This window comes from Terrapene carolina, unplaced genomic scaffold (assembly GCF_002925995.2).
Source record: "Terrapene carolina triunguis isolate 2854851 unplaced genomic scaffold, T_m_triunguis-2.0 Scaffold67, whole genome shotgun sequence".
NCBI lineage: Eukaryota > Metazoa > Chordata > Testudines > Emydidae > Terrapene > Terrapene triunguis.
Genome location: NW_020664418.1, coordinates 5,398,955 through 5,419,325, shown reverse-complemented (window position 1 = coordinate 5,419,325; position 20,371 = coordinate 5,398,955). Strand labels below are relative to the sequence as shown.

The 20,371-nt window shown below is 47.8% G+C and overlaps 1 protein-coding gene across 1 annotated transcript in view; it reads left to right on the top strand.

Moving 5' to 3' along the window:
* The window catches only part of LOXL1 (lysyl oxidase like 1), a 31,995-nt gene extending 14,509 nt beyond the window's left edge, over nt 1-17,486 (top strand). The window contains exons 2-6 of the mRNA XM_029910769.1: nt 10,116-10,224; nt 13,155-13,292; nt 14,048-14,204; nt 16,450-16,545; nt 17,367-17,486. Of these exons, the coding sequence (XP_029766629.1) occupies nt 10,116-10,224; nt 13,155-13,292; nt 14,048-14,204; nt 16,450-16,545; nt 17,367-17,486 (620 nt within the window). The remainder of the gene's footprint in view (nt 1-10,115; nt 10,225-13,154; nt 13,293-14,047; nt 14,205-16,449; nt 16,546-17,366) is intronic.
* The last annotated feature ends 2,885 nt before the right edge of the window (nt 17,487-20,371 follow it).

Here is a 20,371-nt window from a genome sequence, read left to right as displayed (position 1 = left end):
AAAAAAAAAAAAAAAAGCCGCGATCGGCGGTGGCAGTTCAGGGGCAGGTCCTTCGCTCCTAGAGGGAGTGAGGGACCTGCCGCCCCCGAATTGCCGCAGGTGCCGCCCCTCTCCCTTGGCCGCCCCAAGCACCTGCTTGTTAAGCTGGTGCCTGGAGCCGGCCCTGAATCTGGAACTAATGTATCTACCTTCGACCACTCTCTTGTAGCCATCTGTAGACCCTGTCAAAACCTTCTTTGCGTTTTGTCAAATGTGCAGTGAAAGTGTTCTTAAAATGAACAACATGTGCTGTGTCATCATCCAAGACTGCTATAACATGAAATATATGGCAGAATGCGGGTAAAACAGAGCAGGGGACATACAGTTCTCCCCCAAGGAGTTCAGTCACAAATGTAATTAATGCATTATTTTTTTAATGAGTGTCATCAGCATGGAAGCATGTCCTCTGGAATGGTGGATGAAGCATGAAGGGGCATATGACTATTTAGCATATCTGGCACGTAAATACCTTTCAGTGCCAGCTACAAAAGTGCCACTTTTTGGTGACATTGTAAATAAGAAGAGGGCAGCATTATCTCATAAAAATGTAACCAAACTTGTTTCTCTTAGTAATTGGCTGAACAAGAAGTAGGACTGAGTGGACTTGTAGGCTCTAAAGTTTTACATAGTTTTGTTTTTGAGCACAGTTATGTAACAAAAAAAAATCTACATTTGTAAGTTGCACTTTCACGACAAAGATTGCACTACAGTACTTGTATGAGGTGAATTGAAAAATACTATTTCTTTTGTTTATCATTTTTACCGTGCAAATATTTGTAATCAAAAATAATATACACTTTGATTTCAATTACAATACAGAATACAATAGATATTAAATGTAGAAAAACATCCAAAATATTTAATACATTTCAACTAGTATTCTGTTGTTTAACAGTATGATTAAAACTGCAATTAACTGCGATTAAATTTTTTAATCACGATTAATTTTTTTGAGTTAATTGCGTGAGGTAACTGCAATTAATCGACAGCCCTAATACACACACACACACACACACACACACACACATATCTATCTATCTATACACACACACAGGGCAGCTTGCTGAGCCACATGGACTGTGCTCACTGTGGACCAATAACAGCAGTCCCTTTCAAGAATTCCTACAAATCACTGGGATTTTTTAACCAACTAGCATCCTGCATCTCCACACAGACAGGCACAATTGCCGGAGGCTTCCTCACGCATATGTCTCCACTACATTCCTATCTTATGGAGCGAAGTCACTTTCCATTGCTCTCTTTCTTTCCAACTTTTGTGGTTCATTGATTCCTTGGGCTTTCTACAGTCTGTTTATATCAGGAATTTAGGGCCAACTCTTATTAAAGCCAACTGGAGTCTTTCCACTGTCTTCAGCAGGCAATGGATCGGATCCTTAAAGGGTACCCATCACCGTAGTATCTGGGCACTGAAGCATTTACATGTACAGGAACATAAAGCTGAAGGTTTAATGAGCTCTGCTCCCTCTAACTCTGAGTCCAGCTGGTTCGACTTACAGAGCTAAAAGGGGGAAGGGGCTGCATTGCCAACAAGATCTCAGTTTTACTCAAGTTCACTTGGATCCCTCTGGGGACAGAAGGCTCTCCTTGGCCACAGCCCCAGTAGCAGAAATGCAAAGCTCAGCTCACTTTGCCTTCAGCCTTGTGTGCCTCAGGCCTGACCTGGGACTCAAGGTGGGAGAGTACAGTTCAACATTCGTGGCCTAATCAGTTCTTGGCCTTCCTCTGAGACAAAGGCGATAATCTGCACATATTGCAGGGGTGGTTTGATGATGGAGTCACTTGCCCTCTAACAAATGGGTTTGAACTGGTGATCTAAAGCAAATAGTTCCATATCCTGCTGTCTCCTCCCTCCGGCCTCTGCCAGGTTTCATTTCAAACACATCATTTGTTGGAGGTATCTTGCAATAACACTCTACACTTGTATAGCTCCTTTCCTAACATTGTGCAGGTAACCACCATACCCATTTTATGGAAGGATAAACTATAAGAAAGGAACTTATCATACAGCAAGTCAGTGGCAAGAGCCAGAAACATAACCCAGGAGTTCTGACTCCCAGCCCTCTGTTCTGTGCCCCAAACAGCACTTCCATCACTATCTCGATGTAAACCCCCACCTCTTGTTGTAGTGAAGCCATAGAAAAAAAGGCAACGAACAAGTTTTTTTAATCAACATTTTTTGGATGTTGATGTGAAATTTCAAAACAAAAAAAATCTGGATAATGTTGATGAACAATTTTTCAACTAACTAGGGGGCTGGTCAGATTGGGTTTGGTTGGCAGGGGAGGCCTGTTTGATTGTTTTTGTTTGTTTTTTGAGGAATTTTCAAAATTTCAATTTTCAAAAAAGTGTGGGGAAATGTTGATGAAATTTTCATGAAATGTTTCCCCTTTCTTTGAGCTACCATGTGTAGTGAGGCTGCCGATCTGCCTCCTTTTACCAGCACTGAATTAAGAAAGAAAGAAAGAAAGAAAGAAAGAAAGAAAGAAAGAAAGAAAGAAAGAAAGACTAGCATCTTGATTGGAAAGGAACAGAAGAACTTAATTAAATGATCCTTGTAAGACTTGTACATCCATTAATGCTGTCCTCAAGCACACTTGTAGTTCTTTAACAGGTACACTTGACAGTTGCTTAAGCCACAATCAAGAAAGTTTTATATTCAGTTATTATTCAAATATGTTGAAGATTCTTGACATAAAGACCAAATCTTGCCATTCTTTCTCAGTGCTTCCTCAGACAGAACTCCCATTGATTGAGCAGATCATGCAGCCCAGCACTTGAAAGCAACTCTACAAGAACAAACCAGTATGTGCAACCCAGGATTAGTGAGCCCCCTTTGATTGCCAACCAGCATGCACAGTCCAGCACTATTGAGTGATTAGAATAACAAATCAGAGAGTGCAGCCCTGCACTCATAAGCAACCCTACAGTAACAAACCACTGTGCTCTGCCCAGTGCTTTTGAGCAGCCCTACAATAACAAGGCAGTGCAGAAACTTGGGGGGAGGGAGGATCCATGCTGGTAAAGGAATCTGATTGCTGTCTCAAATTCCCAAGATTTATTATAAACATCAGTGAAAAGGAAACATTTTTATAAATAATGACCAATCCCCTGGCAATGTTCCTTTCTATAATGTAGGCACAAATCATCAAGCAAGAAGGATGGGGCCCAGTTCTGAATTCGTTCCCCGAAGCATGGCTGATCAGCCTGGGGTGTTCTTTTTTTCTTTTCTTTTTAGGGAACAGTTTCTTTTGAAAAAACAGTTGCTTCCCCTGATGCCTTCTCCTTGTCTTTGTGTTCAAATCCCCCTGTGCATTACATCACCAGAAATGACCAAGCATAGAGGCAGGAAACAAGATCCAATATAGTGACGTGATTTCTCCAGGGAAAGCAGTCCAAGAAACAAGAAGGCATTGTTCTCTGAAAAAAACCAAAAACACTCAGGACCTGATCCAGTTCCCATTGAAACCGATGGAAAGGTTCCCACTGACTCTAGCAGGAGCTGGAGCAGAGCTGAAGTCTCTGGAATTCAGCAAACCCATTACAGCACAGAGGAAGGCTTGTTACAACACTGGCAAAGGGTGAGCTCCGTAAAGCTCACTCTGCACAAGCATCCCAGATTGTCTGAAGCTCACCTGAGCTGCTCTGCTGCGGGAAGCTGGGCTGCAGATCCATTAGAAATTGCAGTCAAAGGAGGAGGACTATGCCATAACAGTGAGGTCTGAATGCACTCTGAAATACAGAAGAAAGGGGGAGATGGGGGCTATAGAATTTGGGGATTGGTCTGCTGGGGCATCAGCGCTGATGCTGGGGATATGTGGTAATCTTTCAACTTGTACAGCACAGTGTATCCAGGTATTTAAATAACAGCTGGAGCTTGTCACCCATAGAGGTGATGGTGGTTCGCAAACAGGGGTGTGCAGCATTATCCCCATTCAACAGAGAGGGAAACTGAGGCACAGCACATAGAAGAGACTTGCCCAAGATCCCACAGGGAGTCAATGGCAGAGCTGAGAAATAGCACCCAGATCCCCTGAAGTCTAGCCCTCTAGACCATAGTCACTCTGCGGCAGTTCTACAAGCCTTTTATAAGTGCAAACTTGTCCAGCCTCATGAGTCCCCATGAGGGAGGTTAGCGGAACTGCAGCACAGCAAGGTGAAGCAATTTCCCCAGTCATTGTCACACTGGGACTGAGGGCAGAGGTGCAAATGGAAGAGTCCTAGCTCCCCCCAGGTCCAACCATCAGGCCAAACTCACTCCCCCATTCATAGTAATGGGATCACGTCATTTTCTTGCCACTGTCCTTCAGGGACTCTGAAGACTGAGGCTCTACTTCCAGCTGAGCGCTGTAATGACTTGGCCTCCACCCAGCCCTATCTCCTAACCCAGCCCTCTCCCGGCCATTGCCAACATCTTGCCTCCCTCTGCTTCTGCTATGAGGCTTCATCTTCCAGCATGGGCCTCCTTCCTGGGGCGTGAGGCTGGTCTGGGGATACGGCACAAGAACTAGGATAAGCTGATGCTAAGCCACTGCGAGCTAATCTACTCTTCTAAAGCGAGATGGGAAGACATCCCTTGGCAACGTCGGGGAGGCTGGCGCTGAGTACTTACTTTGCCTTGCTTTGGAGCCTGGAAACAGGAGAGTCTGATGGGAATGTGCTGGAGGAGCATGAAGGGCCAGGAGACAAAATAACAACAATCCAGGATGGAAAGCAGCCCAGGCATCCCATTCCTGCTCTGTACACTGGCTTCACTAGCTGCCAGGTGTGTGCAATGTGCAACGTGTTTTGATGCCTGGCTCAGGGCACTATCGCCCGTGCCTAGCACCCTGGCTCCTGGAGTCACAACCTGAGAGCAGAGCCTCAGCTAACACAAACATTGTGTTTGGCCCTCATGGACGCAAAGAAAGCTTGACAAGGTGAACTGGGTGTAACCGATGCCTGCCTGAGTCTACAGGCAGCCCAAAACCATAGTTTCAAGAGGTATGGATTGCCCCTTTCATCTTAATTCTGATTCCTGCAGCCTCCCAAAGGAGTGGGAGGAGGGTCATGACTCAGGGATAGGGCCACAGGGGCACCATGTGGGGTTTGTCTAGGGCGCCCCATGGTCTGAACTTGGCCCTGCTCTCGATGTCTCTCCCACTATCTTCTGAGCCTTTTCCCTGGTTGTGCTCCTGGTTGAAGTCCATTCCCTGGGATAATTGCCCCCTCTGTAAAAGCAATTCTCCCAAAGGAGCCTTTCTCCCCTTCAGCTGCATCCCCTTGCTTTAGACTCTTTGGCTGGGATGTAACGTCCCAAGGGAAGGAGTGGGAGCCCCAGCCCTTGGACTGTACAAAGGGGGCTGCACAAAGCACTGGAGACTATGTTAGAGGAACATAAGAACAGCCATACCATGTCAGACCAAAGGTCCATCTAGCTCAGTATCCTGTTTCCGACAGTGGCCAATGCCAGGTTCCCCAGCGGGAATGAATAGAGTAGGTAATCATCAAGTGATCCATTCCTTGTCGCCCATTCCCAGCTTCTGGCAAACAGGCTAGGGATACCATCCCCGCCCATCCTGGCTATTAGTCATTGATGGACCTACCCTCCATGAATTTATCTAGCTCTTTTTTGAACCCTGTTATAGTCTTGGCCTTCACAACATCCTCTGGCAAAGAGTTCCACATGTTGACTGTGCATTGTGTGAAGAAATACTTCCTTTTGTTTGTTTTAAACCTGCTGCCTATTAATTTTATTTGGTGACCCCTAGTTCTTGTGTTATGAGAAGAAGTAAATAACACTTCCTTATTTACTTTCTCTATACCAGTCATGATTTGATAGACCTCTGTCATATTCCCCCTTAGTCGTCTCTTTTCCAAGCTGAAAAGTCCCAGTCTTATTAATCTCTCCTCACATGGAAGCTGTTCCATACCGCAATCATTTTTGTTGCCTTTTTCTGAATCTTTTCCAATTCCAATATATCCTTTTTGAGATGGAACGACCACCTCTGCATCCAGTGTTCAAAATGTGGGCACATCATGGATTTATATAGAGGCAATATGATACTTTCTGTCTTATTATCTATCCTTTTCTTAATGATTCCCAACATTCTGTTAGCTTTTTTGTCTGCCACTGCATGTTGAGCGGAGGTTTTCAGAGAACTATCCACAATGACTCCAAGATCTCTTTCTTGAATGGTAACAGCTAATTTAGACCCCATCATTTTATATGTATAGTTGGGATTATGTTTTCCAGTGTGAAATACTTTGCACTTATCAACATTGAATTTCATCTGTCATTTTGTTGCCCAGTCACCTAGTTTTGTGAGATCCTTTTGTAACTCTTTGCAGTCTGCTTTGGACATAACTTAAGTAGTTTTGTATCATCTGCAAATTTTGCCACTTCAATGTTTACCTCTTTTTCCAGATCATTTATGAATATGTTGAATAGTACTAGTCCCAGTACAGACCCCTGGCGGACACTACTATTTACCTCTCTCCATTCTGAAAACTGACTATTTATTCCTATCCTTTGTTTCCTGTCTTTTAACCAGTTACTGATACATGAGAGGACCTTCCCTCTTATCTCATGACAGCTTACTTTGCTTAAGAGCCTTTGGTGAGGGACCTTGTCAAAGACTTTCTGAAAATCTAAGTACACTATATCCACTGGATCCCCTTTGTCCACATGCTTGTTGAGCCCCTCAAAGAATTCTAGTAGATTGATGAGGCATGATTTCCCTTTACAAAAACCATGTTGACGTTTCCCCAAAAATTATGTTCATCTATGTGGCTGACAATTCTGTTCTTTACTATAGTTTCAAACAATTTGCCCGGTACTGATGTCAGGCTGTAATTGCCGGGATCACCTCTGGAGCCCTTTAAAAAAATTGGTGTCACATTATCTATCCTCCAGTCATTTGGTACAGAAGGTGATTTAAATGATTTAAAGGTTGCATACCACAGTTAGAAGTTCTGCAATTTCACATGAGTTCCTTCAGAACTCTTGGGTGAATGTCATCTGGTCCTGGTGACTTATTACTGTTTAATTTATCAGTTTGTTCCAAAATCTCCTCTAATGACACCTCAATATGGAACAGTTCCTCAGATTTGTCACCTAAAAAGAATGTCTCAGGTTTGGGAATCTCCCTCACATTCTCAGCCGTGAAGACCAATGCAAATAATTCATTTAATTTCTCCGCAATGACCTTATCGTCCTTGAATGCTCCATTAGCATCTCAATCGTCCAGTGGCCCCACTGGTTGTTTAGCTGGCTTCCTGCTTCTGATGTACTTAAAAATGCAGGAGAAGCCTGCATCGGCTGGCCACCTACAGACTTTGCAGCTCTGATTTCTGCAATTGACCTTTTGATGGCACCACCCACAGGCTCTGGCTTCTTCCTTTCCCTGGAGGTGCTCAACCCCCACTCCACCCCAAGTCCCACCTCCACTCCACCCCTTCCGCCCACCCCTGCCCAACCGCTGCCCTGCCTCTTCCCATCACTGCTCCTTCCCCTCTGCCCACCACCTCCTGCATGCCATGGAACAGCTGATCTTCAGCGGGCAGGAGGCACTGGGAGGGAGGGGGAGGAGTTGATCAGCAGGGCTGCCGGCGGGTGGGAGGCACTGGGTGGGAGGGGAAGGGGGAGGAGCTAGCTGCCGGTGGGTGCTGAGCATCCACTAATTTTTTTTCGTGGGTGCTCCAGCCCTGCAGCACCCACGGAGTCAGCGCCTATGGCACCACCTTCTCTTTCCTGTTTAGCTGTGGAAACATCTGCATCATACATCCCTCTCAGTGCGAAGGAAGGTAAATCTTGGCCCTTCACCTCTTCTCATAACTAGATTAGCTCCCTATTTGCCACCTTCTATACTTTTGCCAAATATTAATCTCTCTCCTGTTATATCTCAACCAGAGTTATGGTGCCCCATACTCCAGCAAGGCAGCAACAGCCTGGACTAGCCCTTTTGTAGTGTTGTAATGATCATTCTCCTCTCACTAAGTCCCAGTATCCAGCTTGTTGGTTTCACAGACTATGTCTATACTATTAGGTTTGATCAATTTAAGTTACGTTAGCATTCTGCCGCCAACTTTTGTATATAGTCCAAGTGTATTTCACCACAAGCCCATCCCCAGATCCTTTGCCTGGTCAGAATTCCTGAAACTTGTGTTTGTAATGTCCTGGTGATATCCCTGCCACATTCCTGACCAGGCCTTGGGAATAACCGAAGGAGAGACTGTCTGCCCCAGAGAATCCTGCCCCCCCTCACACACACACCTTTCTGTGGATCCCTGTGCTTGCTGGGACAGGACTTCGGGAGTTTAGGGCTCAATCTAACCCACTGAATAATAATTCAATCCAATCCCCAATGATAGTTTTTTTCCATTGACTTTAACATGAGTTGGATTGGGCCCTTAGTGAACTCTATCTATCTATCTATCTATCTATCTATCTATCTATCTATCTATCAAACATTTCCACATAAGTGAATAATAAAAATGTTTGCCTTCGATAGCACATTTCATCAAAGGATCTCAAAGTACTTTACAACCACTCGGTATTTAAGCCTCACAACATTCCAAAGAGACAGAGCCATTCTGTTTCTCCCATTTAGAGATGGGGAAACTTGGCACAGACAGGCTAAGAGATCTGGCTAACAGCACACAGTAGTAGAGCTGGGAATAGAAGGTAATAGCCTAGACACTCAGTTCCCCAGCTCTAACCATTGCATATCCCTGTCCTCCCTCAAAATGCTGTGCTTTTCATTTTGACACACAAAATAAACATGAAAAAGCAGTAGATCTCCTTCCCTCCCTGCACCATCGCACACTGGAAATGCTGCAGTAGCACAGAAATGGAGATATCTGGAAGTAACTTGGATTTTTTATAAAAATGAAAATACCACATGTATTTAACATGCAAGCAATGCTGAAGTGGAACAACATTAAAACAGGACCAAGCACCAGTCAATGAATTCAGAGGAAAGGATGAACATTCAGGGTGAAATCTTGACCCCATTGAGGCCAAACACAAAACTCCCATTGACTTTACTGGGGCCAAGATTATGCCCTCCCCTTTCTGAGTATGACACATTCTGAGTTCAGTGGAACATCGAGAGAGAATTTAAGCAATGAGATTTGTCTAATGCAGAGGGCATTAGTTCCCTGGAAAAGCCCTGTCAGTACCATTTGTAACCATCACAGCACCCAGAACTAGAATGCACAGCATCTTGGCAGCCTCTTTTCCAGGAGCGCCGCCAGCTTTTTTGCCGCCCTAGGCGGCGGAAGGTCCCGCCCCCAAAATGCCACCCCCGACAGAGGTGGCGGAAGGTCCCGCCCCCAAAATACCGCCGACGACCAGCACGGCCGAAGATCCGGCCGCCGCGGTCGCCGCCCCCCAAATGTTAGTGCCCTAGGCGACCACCTAGGTCGCCTAATGGGTTGCGCCGGCCCTGCTCTTTTCCTTTTCAGATTCCTAGTAAATCACCTGGAGAGGTGGTGTGGTCTTGCCAAAAGGAGTGAAGAGATCAAAAGCTTCCTTTACTGATTTCTGTGCTATCACTTGTCTGTGGATTCCCTGGCATGTTACCAAGGCTGTTAATCTAACACCTTTCATGCCCACTAAATTCACTTAAAAATAAATCATTAAATAGGAAGAACTCATTTCAGGTGCTGTATCCCCAGCCAGGTTGGTACTAAGGTAATTGCTATCGCTGCTGGTTTGGAAGGAAAAACAAGCCACAATCCATTGCAAATCTGATGGGTAACCCAGCCAATGGAATCTTTCATTTAATCAGTTCCAGGAGGCTGGATGGAGCAGCCAGCCTTTGGAAATGTAAGAGTTTGATTTGCCAATGAAACGGGGGTTGGAGGGGGGAAGCAAGGAGGATTTTCCATCTTTAGCTGAAATTAAAAAAACATGGCAATCACCAAGGCAAGCCTTCCCAACAAGGTTAGGAGCAGCTGCCTCCAAGTCTGAGAATACTGCTGTGTCAGATGCACACAGCGAACAGCTCCCGTTAGTCTTTAAGTGGCTGGTGTATTTTCAGGTTTTTCTCAGGCTGCGTCTCCATCTTTTACAGGCCTCCCTGACTTAGTACCTGATCCAAACTATGTCCAGGCCTCCACCTACATCCAGAGAGCTCACCTCTATTCTCTCCGCTGTGCTGCTGAGGAAAAGTGCCTCGCCAGGTAAGGAGATGGGTGATCCCATGTTGCCAACTCTTGTGATTATATCATGAGTTTTGTGCTATTTGGGGTTCTCCCTGAATCCCCAGCTCCTGGAGTCAGGAGATTAGGGGAGAATCTGAACTTTCCTTTATAAAAGAAGTTTCTAACCCTTGTGGTTGCAGAGAAAAGCTTAAAAACATGAAACTTAAAGGCCCAGAAACCTGAAGAGAAAGAAAAAGAATCCAATTTTTTTCAATCTCATGATTTTTAAGACAATGATTTTTGAATGATTTTGAATGATCTCGTGATTTTTGAATGACCAACTCATGATTTTTGAATGTTTGGAGTTCGTAATACTGTTGTCGCTACCTTGGTATTAATGATGGGCCAGCCAAAAATATGGTTGAATTTGGAAAGCTTTTGGGGCCCATAGATCATGTGGGTAGTCCCAAGAACTGCTTGGTTCTGGTTGAACAGGATAGAGATATTGCAATAACATTTCCGCTTCCGGTGCCAGCTGTGAATTCAGAGGTGTGCAAACATGTGGCCAGCAAAGGCACTAAACAGGAAGTCTAGGAGAGAATGAATCTGAGGATTGTTGTTTTACTATTATACAGCCCTTTTCGGCACATGTCCAGATTTCCGAGAAGGGTCAAAATATTTCAATGAAAACTTTTTTTTATTAGAAAAAATAATTTGTGCTTATGAAAATCTACCCTCATTCACTGTGGATACAGTGGAATTTGAAGATTAGTGTAACTGTTCTTTCTAGTTCATACACTGAATATATTGGTGATTATGTTCTATTAAATTAGATAGATAGATAGATGCCAACAGCAATAATAGTCTCTGGAATTTACTTGGCATTTCTGTAGCTGCTTAAGGCAGTGCTGTGCTAAATATAATGAAACATTGCCTTTGCTTGGTAAGGACCAGATTCTGATATTGCTGCACACATTGGGTAGTATATTACTCTGCACATAGTGCCATTAACAACAGTGTAGTAAGGTGTTGTTTGACAGAAGTAAGAGTATCAGAATCTGGCCTTAATTAAGCAGATGTGCCTTGGAATGCACAGTATTAGCAGATGTGGCTCGTAGTGATCTTAATGAGGGACTGAGTTATTTTACTTGATATATTTTTGTTCCCCTTGCAATGACTCATCTCAGCTTCTCCGCACTGTAAAGTTGAGAGCACACATAGAATTGCAATCAGTTCTTGTGCTCAAAATGAACTTTGTGTGAGGAGCCCCCTCGGAGCTGGGCAGCTGTTCTCAGCTGCACTCTACGATGGGGGACAGCAAATTTAGCACTACTTAAACCCAACAATTTAGCAATTGATGCCTCAGCCGTGTCACACTCTGTATAACCCTTTTCCTCCAATGGGGTAGCAGAGCCTTTTCCTGGTAGAAGAAGTGAGATCTCCTGGCCAATGTGGAGCAGCTTCTGATCTTCTTTAACAGGGTATGCCATGATGGTAATAAAAGGGGGAAATGTGAGAGCGTTTGGGGGGGGGAACTTTGCAAGTTGCAAGGTGGGGAGGCTCTGTCCTTTTTTAAAAAAAATATATCTTTTTTCCACTAAGGAGAATCTTAATACAGATTTATTTGCTGTTATTTTTCAAATCTGCTCTAGCTCCCATACTGCTGAGCAAAGCTTCAAAGAGCCAGTTGCTACAGCCAGAATGCTCAGAAGAACTCAGCGCTCTAGACACCAAAATAAGGGGCCAGATTTTCACCAGAACCCAGAGCACTGGGTGCACATTGTGCGCTGAGCTCTTTTGACAATCTGCCCATCAGCGTCACACCGGGAGTCATTGAGGGATGAGCCCTGGTGAAAATTTGGCCCTTATTTGGCTGGGACCGTCCCTTTTTTAAGCTCTGTCCCGGCCATCCCGACTTTTTTGGCAAAAGTGGGCATTTGTCCCATTTGCTCTTGCTGACTTGATCAGTTGGCAAGAGCAAACAGGACAAATGCCCAGTTTTGTCAGAAAAGTGGGGTGCAGAGGAACCTATCGGAGGGGGAGGGGGCAAGCAGTAGTGCCAGCCCTGGTCGGGGGGGAAGCAGGGCTCAAGCAAGCAGCAGTGCCCGCCCCAGCCCCATGCGGAGGCGGCGGGGAGCGGGGAGGGAGGGGGGCGCCTCAGGCCAGCCCCGTGTGGTGTCCCATTTTCCCTTTGGGAAATATGGTCACCCTACTACTGGGAGTGGAGTCCATTGGCAAAATCTAATGCTGAACTTGGATGATGAGCATCTGGGAATCTGACCCTGAGCTCCTTTGAAAATCTGGTCTGCCGCAACAGCTATTGAAATCAATAGAAAAGTTCTCATCAACTGAATAAATGTTAGAATAAGCCCAAATTGCCTGGAAATAGGACTAAGCATTTCACCCCCACCTCCCACCCCCAGGGGCAGGTTATAACAAGCTGAATTGAGCAAATAATCGATTTTTCGGTTTGGCTGAAGAAAAGGCCGGTTCAATTCGAACGAAAACCATGTTTTTTCAAAACATTTCATTAAATTGAAAACTTGGAAAATCTAATTTTGGAATGTTGCATTCGTTTTGAAATTAATCTGCTTTCAAGTTTTTTGTTCTGATTCAGCCATCTTCATGTGTTTTCACCATCACCACCCATTTGTTTTTTTTAACTAGCCACATTGGAAAAGAAAATGCTGCTTCAAACTGAAAAGCTGAAATGAAAAATTTTGACTTAAAATCAAATCCAAAAGGGATACATCAGCTTTAACCCAAATTCAGGAACAGTTTCTGAGCCAAAAAAAAAATGCATTTTTCAGCAAAAAAATCTATTCACTGAAAAAAATTCCCTCCGCTCCAAGTAGTAGCTCACCCAGCCCCATCCCTCAGCCCCTCCAGTGCTCAGCTGTCCCCAGCTGCTTTCAGGTTGAAGTGAATTTCACCCATCTCCCCCATTTCCTTCCTTTTAACCCCTTCAGCACCGCCTACACCCCCGAGGCCACCGACTATGACATCCGGGTGCTGCTGAGGTTCCCGCAGCGGGTGAAGAACCAGGGCACCTCAGACTTCCTGCCCAACCGCCCCCGCCACAACTGGGAGTGGCACAGCTGCCACCAGTAAGTTGAGGAGAACTTGGCACTCTTCAGCACCTTACTAATCCATCTCTGGGTGACAGGACCTTGCCACTGGGACCTTCCGTTGGTGGGCAGAGGCTGGTATCCAGCCATGGGGAGCCACCCAGGCTCTGGTTCAGTAAAGTAGCTTGAGCACATGCTTCAGCGTTTTGCTGAATTGGGGCCTACGTCAATATGCTGAGGGTGAGAGCCACCCCTGGCTATAGATCAATGGACCGGCCTCCTCCATTCCTGCACCCACCTTGCCTTCCTCTCTCCATTTTCTTGTTCCCTCACTCCAACCCTTTTCTTCTTTCTTTTTTCCTCTGCTCCTCTTTTCTTTCTTCCTTTCTCTGCAAAATTTATTTATCCCACCCCCCAACCCCAAAACCATTTCCCTGCCAGCTCCCCTTCGTGTATCCATAAGCCCCATGCTGCTCAGGGTGAGTGTCCTGTGCTGGTCCCAAAGGGTCAGGCCACATCATCACAGTCCCCTGAACTGAGCACCATGGGCAAAGAGAAGGTCGGGCTTCTAATGCTGTGATTGATGCGTTATGGGAGCAGGTGGCTTTCAAGAAGCCGCACACTCCATCACTCAGAGCCATAGCATTTTCCCAACGTGGGGTGGGGAGGATCTGGGATCCTGCCACTTTCCCTGCCCGCACCCACTCCTGGGCTGCTCTGATGCCTCTGCACCCACCCAGCATGCATCTGTGAATAACTCTGTGGTACATGCCTCTGCCCTCGGTTTTCCCCAGGCACTACCACAGCATGGACGAGTTCAGCCACTACGACCTGCTGGATGCGCCCACGGGGAGGAAGGTGGCCGAGGGCCACAAGGCTAGTTTCTGTCTCGAGGATACCACCTGCGACTTTGGGAACCTGAAGCGCTATGCCTGCACTTCACATACCCAGGTGAGAGGAGGGGGAGATGTATCCAATAGATCCAGGGCCACTCCACCTTCTGACTGCGACTGCGATTTAGTGCAGGGCTTTCTTCCCCTACTGGCCCCAGTCTCCTAGGACACCCAGCTGTGTGAGTGGGCAGGGACAGTCACCTCTGGGAGCTGGGGAAGGGATTAGTGAGTGTCCAAATCTCCCTCATGGCATCATACCAGTGCAGGTGTTACACCTCCCTCTGGAATATCAAGCAGGCTCAGGTGGGCATGTCCTATTGATTTCCTGGCACTTTCCCAAAGGGGGGGGGCGATCCCACCCCCGCCAAGCCAGAGTGGGGCAGGGGAGCAAAAGCAGCCCCCTGTCTGTGTCCTGGGCTCCCCGCCCAGGGCACATAGAGGGACCCAGGCTCCCCACAGCTGCCAGCGCAGCTCTCCCAGACCTGGCTCCAGCCCCGGGGCGGGGGGATGAAGGGGGCCTCAGAGCCATAGCCCAGCTATGATATGAGCCAGGCGGGCAGCTGTGGGGAGCCTGGGTCCCTCCATCTGCCCTGGGTGGGGAACACGGGCCAGGGGTGCCCTCAACTGCCTCACACCCCTGGCAGGTGGAGGGACCCAGTCTCCCCACAGCTGCTGCCCAGGCTCCCCGGGCGGGGTCCCTCCACACTGGCCTGGCTGGGGGGTTGGGGAGGCCGGAGAGGAGGAGAAGGGGGCAGAGTCCACCCTGGTGAAAAGTGGACTGGCAAGGCCCCCCCTCCCCCCGTTCTGGCACCTCTGTTTCCTGGGCTTGCCCAGTGCTGGGGAAGGAGAGGCACCCAAGGCAGCAGTATCTTTGGCTGAGCACTCAGTAGTGCTTTTATATGTATATAGGACTAATGTGCACTCTACACTTGAATCTTTCTGATGCTCACCTATATAGGTGTAGCTGGGCAGTTACCCTGCTCTGGTGGGAAAAGGCTAGGCTGATTGGGGAAGCAGCCACAGCTGGGGCCTCGCCCAGGGCCGGCTCTGGCTTTTTTGCCGCCCCAGGCAAAAAAGCCTCCGGCCGCCCTCCCCCCACCCCCCCAGTGCGGCAGGGGAGGGCGCGGGGGGGAGGGCGGCAGGAGCCCTGGGAGGATGGCGGAGTGCCCGGCTGGGGCTCTGCTCTCCCCGGCGGCGAGCCCGGCCGTGGCCCCGCTCTCCCCGGCGGCCGGAGCCGGAGCACTGCGCCGCCCCCCTCCAGGTGCCGCCCCAAGCACAAGCCTGGTGGGCTGGTGCCTGAAGCCGGCCCTGGTCTCGCCCCAATCAGGCCACACCTGGCCCTGTTATAAGGGCTCAGGGAGGAGTCTTGGAGGGAGAAAGACCTAGCTGCCTGGGAATAGGGTACCTGAAACAGAGCAGTGTTGGGGAGCTCCAGCCTGGCAACTCCCCAGGCTGAGGCCTTGTTAAGGGCCTTTGCAGGTACTGGGGCTGGGAAGTGCAGCCCGGGGTTAGGCAGAGGCAGCTGGTCCAACCTCCTTGCTAATGGTGAGTGGCCATGACAGACAGCAGTTTGTCCCAGTGAGTGGGGGCTAGATGATGACTAGCAGTAGCCACTGAGGCAAGGTGGGTGTAGAGGGTTGGGGGTTCCCCTGGGAGGGGAGACCCAGAGTGTGGGGGTACTGCTGGGGCAGAACCCTGAGGTAAAGGGCACTGGGGTCCAGAAGGGGCATGAGGCAGGTGAGCCACTAGCCAACAGAGGACGCTCTGAGTGCTGGGGTGAGCAAAACACAGATGCACCAATTTTTCCTGAAATGAGGTAAAATAGTTATTCCAGATGGGCACAGGAATCCACTCCAGTATTTTCATATAGCCATCACAGGCGTCACATTTAATGGACAGTCCTCAGACTGCTCATTCCCTTTGCATTCAAAACACCTGAACTGGATTCTTGTGTCCACCCGGAATGGACTCTGCATGCAGCCCTTGGGAAAGAGAAGAACCTGAACTGGATTCCTTTGCTCACATGGAATGGACTCTGCAACACTGCTCCTGGGAGGAAAATGTGTTTTGCATTAGCAGAAGTTGCAGACTAGACAGGCCACCTGCACAGAATTGAGCAGTGTGAGTAATTCCTGAACATATTTCTATATAAAGAAAGAGAGGGAACAACAGAAAAGGAAAAATGAGAAATGCTGAAGATAAAAAGCAAAGTCCAAACCCTGTATTATGCAGGTCAGACTAGATGAACTGATGGTTCTGTCTGGGCCTTATGAAGCATGAGCACTGCTCTTTCCTTCTGTCAGGGCTTGAGTCCCGGTTGCTATGACACCTACAATGCTGACATCGATTGCCAATGGATTGACATAACAGACGTTCAGCCTGGAAATTACATCCTAAAGGTTGGTTTCCCTGTAATGTAGGACTTCTCTGTATGGGCCATTGCCATGAATAGAGCTAGGCAGTTACTCATGAAATCCATGGTACTGGATTTTGAATATCCATCCACACAGCATGTGAATAACATGGCTGATCAGACATTCTTCTGAGGACAGAAGCAACTGCATGGAGGGCTAGTCACTGCTAATTGCCAATGCATAGCTTGCAACAGTGGGGGGGGGGGTATGAAAATGAAACAATAGCTGGTCACCCCTGAGAACAGATGGAAAGAGAGCCATTGTGTACTCATACTCAAACACATTTTCAGAACCAAATTAAGCCCTGCTACAAGCAGGCACAATGCCATTCAGTTCAAGGGAAGCTAAGCCCAATTACACCAGGGCTGAATTTGACTTTGTTTACACTTTTTTTTTTTTTTTACCATTTGCTACAGAGAAGCAAGATGGTTGTGTCAGGATGACAAGCTGTTTTCTTGGAAGAAAGTGGAGGCGTTTTACCTTTAGAAGAAATCCTAAAACTAAAAAATGTGACAGTATAAAAGCAAAACTGCCCATGACAGTTTATTTCCCTAAAAAGAATTACCCCCCCACACACCCCATAAATGTGCATTTTTCATTGCAAAAAATTCTAGCTACACATGATAATGTACATTACAGTAGAGCCTAGGGACCTGCCAAGAACTGGGCCCCGTTGCACTAGGTGCTGTACAGCCACAGAGTAGTAGCTAATCCTTGCCCTGACTAACTTACAAGCGCTCTCTCTCCCTCCACCTCCACTATCAGAGGAACTGTTTCCTGATGTGGTCTTTGTCTTGTTTTCTCAGGTTCAAGTGAACCCCAAGTACATGGTGCTGGAGTCAGACTTCACTAACAATGTTGTGAGGTGCAATATTCACTATACTGGACGCTACGTTGCCACTACAAACTGCAAAATTGCCCAGTAAGAGCACTTGTGAAACTCTTCCCACTCCTTGTCTGTCTCCCTGGGTTCTTCCATGGTGCCCATTGCCAGGGCCGCCCAGAGGTGGGGGCAAGTGGGGCCATTTGCCCCAGGCCCCGCAAGCCCTGGCCGAGAATCCTTTCCTCACCCGGCGGCAGTCCAGGTCTTCAGCGGCATTTCAGCAGCGGGGGGCCCTTCAGTTGCTCCAGGTCTTCGGTGACATTTTGGCAGCGGGGGGCCCTTCAGTGCTGCCGAAGACGCAGAGCGACTGAAGGGCCCCCCGCTGCCGATATGCCGCCACCACAGACTCAGAGCGCCGCCTGGTGAATACAAGCTCCCCCGCTTTGCCCCAGGCCCCCTGAATCCTCTGGGCGGCCCTGCCCATTGCTGCGGTGTCCAGGCATCTCACCTCTTTCTTCTTCTGCCTCCATCACTTCTTGATGAAAAGGGAAATGTGAGGATGGAGCTGCCAGGAAGTTGCTATTGGGGAGGGACGTGGGAAATGCAGAAATAGTACTTGAATGCGGGGGGAGAGACGGGTCTTTCCAGAACTAGACTTGAGGGTCTAGTGCAGCAATTCTCAAACTTCATTGCATCATGACCCTCTTCTGACAACAAAAATTACTACACGGCCCCAGGAGAGGGGACAAAAGACTGAGCCCTGTTGCCCTGGATGGGGGGTAGAGGCAAAGCTGAAACCCAACAACTTCTACCCTAGGCGGGGGGCATGTAACCTTAGCCCTGGGGAGTGGGGATTGGGCTTGGGTTTCAGACGTGGTGGGGCCCAGGGCCAACACCTGTCTGGGTGACTCCATTAAAATGGGGTCCCAACCCACAGTTTGAGACCCCCTGGTCTAGTGGAGCAACAGTTGCCACCTGAAATGGAGTAGTTCTGTATCCAGCTGCCACCTTCAGAATGATCTGCTCCCCAAGCAGCCCTCTGCCACAGAACTAAAAACACCTTGCTTTGCTCCCTTGCTCAATGTTAGGCTGTGGTCTCATCAACACCATTCCCATGAGATGTTGTCTCCATCATTAATTCTTAAGCAAGAAACACCACGTGCCTCTTAGGTCATTTCCTCCACTCCTACCACCTGCTCCCCCATGCCAGGCCTGTGCAGGCTTGTTCCCCACACTCTGCTGCTTTGCACAGCCTAGGGTAGTTCAAACTCATGACTAGGGACCCAGAGCTCTGGGTCCTCATCCCACCTCTGCCACTGATCCACTGGGTGACTATGGGCAAGTCACTTACGGCTTGGTTTTCAGAGGTGCTGAGCACTAGCCGCTCTCATTGACTTCGCCACCTCTAGAAATCAGGCCTTTAACCTCCTTAGGTCTCAACCTGTAAGGTGTGGTGAATCTTTGCACAGGGGGCATGATGATTAAGGGATTGTCTGTGAAGCACATGTAGAGCCTCAGCCAAAGGTGCTAGTTACCCAAGTGAGTCAAAGCAGCACTTGGTGCACGTAGGGGAATTATGCTACCTTTCCACTGGAGAAGGTCAGTTTGACCCTGGGACAAGTTAGAGCAACCTCAGGGCTGCTCTAACTTCCACCAGTGCTGGCAGCTCCCAAACAGCCTGCTTCACAAGCCAGGAGCACAGAAACACGTTGTGTGCTGTCCCCAGCCCCACCATCCCTCACCTTGCCCCTCCTCAGCCCAGGGTTGCCCCTACACAGGTCCCATCGCAGCCCTCTCTGTGCGTGTTTGGGAAGTACTGTGGTGTCTCTGTGAACACCATAAGCACACAGCTAGGGAAACCAGCACAAACAGGACTGCTGCAGTGAAGCTCTCCCAGGACTGCCAAGTGACAGCAGTTGGTTTGGACACAGTAACCAAGAGGGGGGAAAAAATTAAGTGATTTTTCTTTACCTTTTTCTCATAAAAAACATACTTTGCAACTGGCTCACGCTTGGTCCTGAATGGAAAAAAAACAACTCCCATGGCCAGCCAAGGCACTGTCAGGGAGGAGTGCGGGCTACAGACATCACACAGCCTTAGAAGGTGGAGGGATTCCTGCCAGGCACTGCTAGGGGTCCTGGGAGCTGCTTCCCCGCCAGTGCTCCATGCCGCAGTGGGACAGGATGCCTTGCCGGCATTCTACGAGTTGTGGATTTCAATTAAACTCACAGGCTGAAATCCTGGCCCCATTAACATCAGTGGGAGCTTTGCCTTTGATTTCAGTGGGGCCAGGGTTTCATCCACAGGTCCTCCAGATCCCAGGGAAGACCAGGCTGTATTTTATGGGGTCTGGGATTTCCAGATTGTTCTGTAGCTCTCTGGTACCTAACTCCCTTTCAGGATCTGGGCCATGATGGCTGTGCTAGTTGGCAGCTGAACCTTAGCTGGGTTACCCCTCCCTTCACATAACAAGCCACAATAAATTTAGTCAACTTTTTCCATTGAAATTTTTTTTCAGTGGAAATTAGCTTTTTGACCATTTTGCACATTTCCAGTAGACATATTAGTTGTTCAGCTTAGTTTTTGGTTTTCAAAAATTGAAAATTTTTACTAAACACATCTTTGCCAAAAAAAGGGGCAGGGGAAGGGCCACATAGGACTTTATTTTTTGGTGGGCGAGGGAAATGAGCATTTTCCAACCACTTGCCGAGTGCTCTTATTTTCCCCTTGTAGGTCATGATCCACACAGGGAGGGACGCATGACACCTGACACCACCTCCCAACCCAAATTCAACGCTTTCAAGATGGTGCTTGAGATGTCTGCTTCTGGGGTGCATGATACAGTGGGGCATAAGACGTTTCTCCATTCCAGCAGCCCCTGGAGACAAAAAAAGTATTTCTCAATTTTAAGAACATGAGGGAAATGAGAGTGATTATTTTAAATATTTTTATACTTAACTTTTCTTCAATCTTGGGGCTTTTCTCTGT